Genomic DNA, 9445 nt, shown 5'->3' on the forward strand with positions numbered 1-9445 from the left:
AAAGATAAAAAAAAAGTGGCACACACACACACACACGTAATATATATATATATATATATATATATATATATATATCTATACATACATATATATAAGCAGCACAAGTATCGACTGAAGTACCTGCCCTCCTCTTCAAAAGCATCACTCAAAACCTAACTCGTAAAAAAATGACAAACACGTGCATTTACACTGACGATTTCTCGATTTGTTCCGAACCAAACGAAAACTAATAAATTCGAACAAAAATAGAATGCAAACCGGTTTAATTATTCACATTATTATGCGTTGAGAAAGAGAAAAGACCGAGTCATAATTTTTCCATGATAACAAAACCTTCTCATAATCACAATATATAATAACGCGAACCATATGATCGAGCTTATAATTTAGCAAAAAATCAAATCAGAAAAAAACCCATCTATCCATATTTTATAAGAATCAAATCACAAAAAAAAAAAAAAAAGATGCAGGAGTATTTGGTGACCGGAGGAACAGGTTTCATTGCTTCCCACATTGTTAAGTCTCTTCTCGAACTCGGGCACATTGTAAGAACCACTGTAAGAGATCCAGGTACTGATTATAGTTTCTGTCATATTTAAAATGTTTTTTTTTAATTATTTGTTTATTTTTGTGTAAATGTTGGATTTTTTTTTCATTGGGATGAAGGAGATGAAGGGAAAGTGGGTTTTCTGAAGGAATTGAAGGGAGCGAAAGAAAGGCTTAAGATTCTGAAAGCCGATCTAACGGTTGAGGGAAGCTTTGATGAGGCAGTGGACGGTGTAGATGGAGTCTTCCACACGGCATCTCCTGTTCTTGCTCCTCATGACAACATTCAGGTCACATTCAAACACATATATTCACTATATCTATATATAAATATTTGTGTGTGTATATATATATATATATATATATATATATATATATATCCTGTTCAAACACATATCCTGTTCGTGTTCCTACAGGCCACTTTGGTTGATCCAATCATAAAGGGCACAACCAATGTGCTGAATTCCTGTTCAAAGGCCAAAGCCACTCTTAAAAGAGTTGTTCTAACTTCTTCTTGCACCGCAATCCGATACCGTTTCGACGCCACGCAAGCGTCCCCGCTCAACGAATCTCACTGGAGTGATCCCGAATATTGCAAACGCTTCAACGTAAGAAATATATTCGAAATCGTGATTTTCTTTTTTTGCATTGATATTTCTATAGGATCATGTGAATTGACTGTTGGATTAATGGGTCGGGCGAAAAATCAAAGCTTTGGTACGCATATGCGAAGACTCTAGGTGAGAAAGAGGCTTGGAGGATCGCCGCCGAGAAAGGATTAGATTTGGTGGTTGTGAACCCTTCGTTCGTGGTCGGTCCATTGCTCGGACCGAAACCCACAAGTACCCTTCTCATGATCCTCGCCATTGTCAAAGGTCGTATATAACTCTCTCTCTCTCTCTCTCTCTCTCTCTCTCTCTCTCTCTCTTCATAGGAGCACACTCTCACTCTTTTTCTCCATCTATACATGCGTATCAATCAGAATGTAACGATTTTGCCTTTGTATGTTGATCTCATATCTAGGGCTTGCGGGCGAATACCCGAATTTCACGGTAGGGTTCGTGCACGTAGACGACGTAGTTGCAGCTCATATACTCGCCATTGAAGAGCCTCGAGCATCAGGGAGAATCATATGTTCGAGCTCAGTGGCTCACTGGTCTGAGATCGTCCCAATGCTTAGAGCCAAATATCCGTCATACCCATTTGAGAACAAGTGAAATATTTGAAACTAAACCCTAAATTACCATTCTCATCAAAACCCTAAAAAGTTCATACATTTGATGTGTCAGTGGCAAATTTTTTTTTTTTCCAGGTGCAGCAGCAAAGAAGGGAACGATCAACCTCACAGTATGGACACGGGGAAGATACGAGAATTGGGTTTTTCGTCATCATTCAAGTCACTGTCTGAGATGTTCGATGACTGTATCAAGAGTTTCCAGGACAAATCTCTTATCTGAACTCACTTCCATCAAACACCACGAAGAATAAATGGAGATATTCGCTGTTATATCGAACTTTGGTTAAACTTTATATATAGATCATATAACCTATAGTTGGTTCTCAGTTCTGAATTGAAAGATCGCTGAAATAATGTGTGACAAAGTTCCCGATTAGTTGTTGGACCGACCACCTGCAAATGTGTGTAACGTTCTTACAACTCGAATGTCACGTCTGATGTGAAATCATAAAAAGAAAATTTGAATGAAAACCCTATATCCTCCATTTGTTCTTCCCTACAAATGCCTGAAAATAACACAAAACTTTGCAACAACAACAAAAAAAATTTAGATCTCACAAAAGTTATCTTTTTCGTTTTGTGAACTGTAGATATTTATATATACCGTGGTGGAACCATGTATACTACAATCGGGTCCTTTGTCCCCATTGTTTTAATTAAAATATATTAATTTTTTTTATAAGTTTTATAATTTTTTTAAAATAATAATGTTAAATGCCTGTATTAAAATATTAAAATTACTTTGACCCTTTCATAAATTATGCTAGATCCGTCACTATATATATATATATATCTATATATCATGCCACCAGTACTTTGTTTCGTCCTCAAAATATTTAATGAGTCTAATTGCATAATCGGAATTTAACTAGAGTACGGTTTTTCAAGCGCTTTTAGTAAACAAGTTTAATAAAAAAAACATAGTAAGGGAAAATTACATTAACAACCCTTATCCATATTTATTAAAACGAAATTAAACCCTTTCATTTAGTAAAGAAAAACACTTTAAACCAAACGTTTCTCCCTTAAACAAAAAAAAAAACCAAACGTTTCTGAGTAAGCTAACTGTGCTTACGTGGCTCGAGGTTTACCACGTCCTTTTCACGATTTCCATGTTACAAGAGAAAGAAAAAATCTAAGGAAGGCATGTCTTGTCATCTTCCTCGTCCACACATCTTGTCTGATAAAAAGAAAACTGAAGTGAGGTCATAATGGACTGCAACCCAACCGATCCTCGCTCTTCCTCGGCAATCTCTGACCTTTGATCGATCGTCTCCGGCCGAAAATCTCTCTCTCTCTCTCTCTCTCTCTCTAATAGCAAGTATATTCGGTATCACTTATAAAAGGAAACAATCATGTTATGTTATGTTATGTATCCACTTTCCTTTGCTGTCGATACTAGGTTAGAAACAATGTAATGTATATATACTCTGTTATGTTTCACTCAAGAAACCACATTCTTTTTTGCCGACATTGCTTTATGTCTCATAATCTGACATGGTATCAGAGCGTGAAACACACAAATCACCGATCTGAACCTTGACTAAATGTCTACTGACTCCGAACACTCGACCCCGACCCCGATTTCTCCGACCGCCGACCCTCGTATTCCTCCGAATCCGCGATGAATGCAGCAACGAACCGAGAACCTGCCATGGCTCTTCGACGAACGATATCTCCATACGATCTCACTCCGAGTGACAACCCGGGATTAGTTTTATCACAGCCGCTGCTGCGTGGTGATAACTACGACGAATGGTCCATAAACGTTCGTCAGTCCCTCAAATCTCGCAAGAAGTTCGGTTTTGTGGATGGCTCGATCGCTAAACCCGATGCAAGTTCAGCAGATTTTGAAGATTGGGACACTAACAATGCTCTTATAATGTCCTGGATCAAAAATACTCTTGAACCATCTCTTCGATCCGATGTGATTCACAGAGAATATGCAACTGATTTGTGGGCGTATCTGAACCGACGATTTGGCAAAGCAAATGCCCCTCGACTGCTCCGAATTCGAAGTGAACTCGCAAACTGTCGCCAACTGGGTATGACAGTTGCTGCGTATTTTGGAAAACTTACGAAACTTTGGGATGATTTGGCTAATTTCCGAACATTGAAGAGTGTAAGTGTGGTCATTGCTCCTGCGATATTGCCGTCCTTGCTTGAGAAAGAACGAAACGAAGATTGGCTTTATGAATTTCTGCTCGGACTGGATGATACGCGCTACGAGATTGTCCGATCTAATCTCCTCTCTCGACAACAATTGCTAACTCTGGAAGAAGCTTATAATGTTGTTGCTCAAGAAGAGGAATCAAAACAGATCCATCAGTCTCGTGATAAGACATCAGAGGCAGCTGTTTTCTCTGTCAAAACCAAGCCTCGACTCCCACCTGCTGATAAAGACAAAGTTGTTCTGTGCACCAACTGCAATCGCACCGGACATCTTGCCGACGTCTGTTTTCAGCTAGTTGGTTACCCTGACTGGTGGGGTGATCGACCTCGGACCAGAACTGAAGCATCTCGAGGAAGAGGAAGACCATAACTTGGAATATCTGTTACTGATCGCACTGTCGAACAGATTGCACGAGCCAACGCTGCGTACACAACTCCTGCAGACATCGGCGATATGAAGAATCCCAATGTCTCTGGAATTTCACAAGATCAATGGAAAACACTGATTAGTCTCCTCAGTGCAAATCAAGTCGACACTTCTGAAAATCTCTCTGGTAAGCACTCTAGTTCCTCCTGGATTATTGATACAGGTTGCTCCCATCATATGACCGGTGACATGTCCTCTCTGATTGCTGTAAGTTCTGTATCTCCGATTTCTGTGATTCTACCGGATGCTCGTCATGTTGTTTCGGATAAATCGGGGACTGTCTCTCTCGGCAACAATTTCCGATTATCCAACGTTCTGTTTGTCCTAGGCCTTCGGTGCAATTTGATCTCAGTATCTCAGCTTTTGGATGACACCGACTCTAGCGTCACCTTTGCTCGTGATTTGTGTGTTCTTCAGGACCGCACTACCAAGACGATGATTGGAGCGGGTGAACAAAGGGATGGACTGTACTATTTTTGTGGAGCAGAAACAGTTGCAGCGACACGGATACAGAATAGACAGTCAATTGAGTTATGGCATCAACGGATGGTCCATCCCTCTTCTCAAATTCTCAGTAAGATTTCAATTTTGGATTTTCCGATTAATGTTTGTTCTGCATCTCAACATTGTGATGTGTGTTTGCGAGCAAAACAAACACGTGATTCATTCCCTTTGAGTACCAATAAAAGTTCGGCGATTTTTCAGTTAATTCACTGTGATATATGGGGGCCATATCGCACTCCGTCATTTTCGGGTGCACAATATTTTCTTACCATATTTGATGATTACTCTCGGATTGTCTGGATTTATCTCCTCAAAAGCAAAGTCGAAACATCCTGCAAACTTCGACAATTTATTTCCATGGTCGACCGTTAGTTTAATGCATACGTCAAGGTAGTCCGATCCGACAACAGATCAGAATTTATAAGCATGCGAAACTACTTCTGAGATCATGGAATTTTGCATGAAACATCATGTATTGGAACACCACAACAAAACGGTCGTGTCGAACGTAAGCATCGACATATTCTCAATGTTGCTAGGTCGTTAATGTTTCAAGCTCATCTCCCGATCTAATTCTGGGGAGATAGTGTTCTCACCGCAGGATATTTAATAAATCGAACTCCATCGGCGGTTCTAAAGGGTCGAACACCTTATGAAGTCCTTCATGGCTAAAAACCGAAATATGACCATCTTCGCGTTTTTGGCAGCCTTTGTTATGTGCACAACCAAAGACATGGTGGAGATAAATTTGTTAGCCGCAGTATTCGGTGTCTGTTTCTTGGTTATCCCTTGGGTCAAAAGGGATGGAGGGTTTATGATCTAGAGACAAAACGCATTTTTGTTTCACGAGACATTGTTTGTTGTGAAGGAAAATTCCCTTTCCAGAAGTCTGTATCATCAACTGAAAATTCTTCACAACCAGTTCAGCAAGTTCTCCTGATTCCAGATGATGATTATTTGCCTGATCATCCACTCGATTCAGTCTTGGTCTCCATCGACTCTGTCTCTGGCTCTGGATCATCACAGGTCACAGCCCCCTCGGGTTCCTCCTCCAGTTTCTCTCTTGCATCGAGCTCAGACCCACCTGATCCTTCGGTATCGATGAACAGATCTGCAACACGCCCAGCATCTGACCACGAAGCTGCACCAGAACCTGAGCAAATCTCGCAGCCGGAATCTGTTCTTGGCAGGGGACACAGACAACGTTTCCAGAGTACCAGATTAAAGGATTTTGTCGCAAACGTTGTTCAGACAAATCAATTTCCAGTTGCACTGTCGGCAACCATCGCCCCTGCACCTAAGTATCCAATTGCAGATGTTGTTTCTTACAACAACATTTTTCCAACACATCGAGCATACTTAGCTGCAATCGATTCTGATTTTGATCCGAAGACATATACTGCAGCAGTCAAAGATGAAAAATGGAGAATAGCAATGAAAGCTGAAATACAAGCTCTCGAAAACAATCAGACTTGGACTGTTGAATCTCTACCTTCAGACAAGAAAGCAATCGGGTGTAAGTGGATCTTCCGAACCAAATACAAGTCTGATGGCACGATCGAAAGACACAAAGCTCCATTGGTTGTACTTGGAAACAAACAGACTGAGGGTGTCGATTACGGCGAAACGTTTGCTCCAGTCGCCAAGATGACAACCGTTCGGACATACCTTGCTTCGGTTACTGCTCGCAATTGGGAAGTTCACCAAATGGACGTCCATAACGCGTTCCTACACGGTGATCTTCATGATGCGGTTCACATGAAACTACCACCCGGTTTCACTCCGTCCAAACCGAATCAAGTTTGCCGACTCCGTAAATCTTTATACGGATTTAAACAAGCTCCTCGGTGTTGGTTCGCCAAGCTCGCTTCGGCGTTGCGTAGGTATGGTTTTGTCCAGTCTCAGTCTGATCATTCACTTTTCATTTTCGACAGAGATTCAACTCAACTGCATGTGCTAGTTTATGTTGATGATCTCCTTGTGACCGGAAACGCGATATCGGCTGTGCAAGAATTCAAAAAATATCTCAGCTCTTGCTTTCACATGAAAGACCTTGGACCGCTGAAATATTTCCTTAGGATTGAGGTTGCTCGAAGCTCGGTCGGTATTTCCTTGTCGCAGCGGAAATATACGCTAGATATCCTGCAAGAAACGAGTCTTCTTGCTGCAAAATCAACCTTCATTTCGCTCGACCAGAATCACAGATTATCCATTTCGACTAGTCCAGTTTTGTCGGACCCCGAACCGTATCGAAGATTGGTTAGACGCTTACTATATTTACTTGCCACTCGACCCGATATTACATATGCCGTTCACACCTTGTCTCAATTTATGCAAGAACCCCGCCAGGATCATTGGGGTACCGTTTTACGCGTGGTTCGTTTCTTAAAACGAAATCCGGGACAGGGGATCTTGCTCAGAGTAGACTCGGATCTTCGGTTATATGCTTGGTGTGATTCTGACTGGGCAGGTTGTCAAAAATCCTGAAAATCCCTATCCGGTTGGATTATTCAGCTAGGACGCTCACCAATCTCATGGAAGTCGAAAAAGGAACCGACCGTCTCGCTTTCTTCCACTGAGGTAGAGTACAGGGCAATGGCAGTCACTACATGCGAACTCCTCTGGCTAAAGGGACTCTTGCGTTCTCTTGGTATTCTACATTCTGATCCTATGATTCTACGTTGCGATAGCCAGACAGCGCTTCATATTGTCGCGAACGACGTTTTTCATTTTCTTAGGCATCATGTAAGCTCCCTCGACATTGCAACTCGTCATGTCTCTACAACGCAACAACTCGCAGACATATTTACCAAGCCACTCGGCCGGAAGGAGTTTGATACGTTTTTACTCAAGTTAGGCATTCACGATCTTTATGCTCCAACTTGGGGGTAATAGCAAGTATATTCGGTATCACTTGTAAAAGGAAACAATCATGTTACGTATCCAGTTTCCTTTGTTGTCGATACTAGGTTAGAAACAATGTAATGTATATATGCTCTGTTATGTTTCACTCAAGAAACAACATTCTTTTTGGCCGACATTGCTTTCTGTCTCACACTCTGACACACACTCTCTCTCTCTCTCCGCTCAGCTCAGGTGTGTTTACGGTTTAGCTCTCTCTCTCTCTTTTTTTCTCTACGTTAGCTTTGTCGTCGTCCGTTATAATCAGAGATATATTCGTTCTCTAAATAGGATTTTAGTCTTTCGATTTCTATATACGATTGGTGTTTTGTTTTGGTTTGATTCAATGTCGTATGTGTATAAATAGAGTTAGGTTTCCGAGTTTCAAGTACTCGTCACGAGATACAGATCATGTTTTAATGTTTTTAAAATTAAAAATTCGGGTTAGGGTTTATATTTGTATTTTCGTATGCGGGTATCCAATAAAAAATAATAATCATTTTAGAAAATGAAAAAAATATCTATTAATATCTAATTATTTTTCTTTTATTTATATAAAAAAATATTAATTATAGTTTTATGATCTAATTGTTTTATAGACACAGAAAATGACATTTTTTTACACCAATTTAGTAAAATGTGACCTTTTCCTACACGAATTTTTAATTTGACAAAAATCTACATTATATTATCAAATGTCCCAAATCTATACACGAATTACCCAATTTTACTACAATTTACTACACAATCCGAAACGGTGTTAAAATATCAAATATCATATATATATATATGTATTGCATATATTTATATATATATACATGTATATGTGTATATGTATTTATATATGTGTATGTGTATATACATATAAATATATTTGTATATATATGTATTTTTTTTTAAATTTTTTAATTTTTTTTTGAAAATCTGACGTGGTATATTGACGTGACAAAAGTTTTCACGTGATCTTCCACGTCAGCCGCCACGTGACCTTCCACGTTAGCAATTAACGGACATTTTAACTTCGTTTCGGATTGTGTAGTAAATTGTAGTAAAATTGGGTAATTGGTATATAGATTTGGGACATTTAATAATATAGTGTAGGTTTTTGTCAAATTAAAAATTTGTATAGGAAAGGTTACATTTTACTAAATTGGTGTAGAAAAATGTTATTTTCTCTTTTAGATATAAATATTTTTAAGATTTGAATTTTTAGTTTTAATCCAAATATATTTAAAAACTATCATATTCGGATATCGACGGATATCCCAAAATTATCACGTAAATAATATAATTCGGGTTCGCGTTTGGATTGTAAAACATACGGTTCGCGGGATTCAAATTCGGATTCAAATACCTTGAAAATTTTGGGAATGGGACGAATGCCCACCTCTACCTTGGTTTAAATTGAAAAGAATAATGCATCATTCCGCAAATATTTCGTGTTTAGGACTTAAATTCGAGTACTTAAATAAAATAAAAAAAAATTCGAGTAGGAGAATCATGGAGTTCGGCTTTCCCAAAGTTTGTTTCAAAAAAAAAAAAAACTGGAAATGTAGAACAAGGCTTAAATGGGCTGGTCCAAACTCAGCCCACAAATTATTCAATATAATCTGTAACGGATTCTCTAATGTCTTAACCTAAACAAAATCCATGTTTTT

The 9445-nt window shown here is 39.2% G+C and overlaps 1 protein-coding gene across 1 annotated transcript; it reads left to right on the forward strand.

The window, feature by feature from the left end:
• Positions 1 to 443: 443 nt before the first annotated feature.
• On the forward strand, positions 444 to 2137 carry LOC104821937 (tetraketide alpha-pyrone reductase 2). The gene is made up of 6 exons (XM_010552969.2): positions 444 to 570; positions 667 to 836; positions 963 to 1154; positions 1259 to 1421; positions 1570 to 1759; positions 1859 to 2137. Exons 1-6 carry the CDS (start codon positions 465 to 467, stop codon positions 2001 to 2003), a joined length of 966 nt encoding a protein of 321 aa, XP_010551271.1. The 5' UTR covers positions 444 to 464; the 3' UTR covers positions 2004 to 2137.
• Positions 2138 to 9445: the final 7308 nt, after the last annotated feature.

The sequence above is a fragment of the Tarenaya hassleriana genome, unplaced genomic scaffold (assembly GCF_000463585.1).
Source record: "Tarenaya hassleriana unplaced genomic scaffold, ASM46358v1 Cleome35, whole genome shotgun sequence".
Classification (NCBI taxonomy): Eukaryota; Viridiplantae; Streptophyta; class Magnoliopsida; order Brassicales; family Cleomaceae; genus Tarenaya; species Tarenaya hassleriana.

Bases quoted from the DNA above. Each gene is read 5' to 3' on its own strand.
- LOC104821937 (XM_010552969.2), top strand. From the start codon at position 465: ATGCAGGAGTATTTGGTGACCGGAGGAACAGGTTTCATTGCTTCCCAC. The intron at 837-962 runs GTCACATTCAAA...GTGTTCCTACAG, and splicing joins CTCCTCATGACAACATTCAG to GCCACTTTGGTTGATCCAAT. The intron at 1,155-1,258 runs GTAAGAAATATA...GAAAAATCAAAG, and splicing joins AATATTGCAAACGCTTCAAC to CTTTGGTACGCATATGCGAA.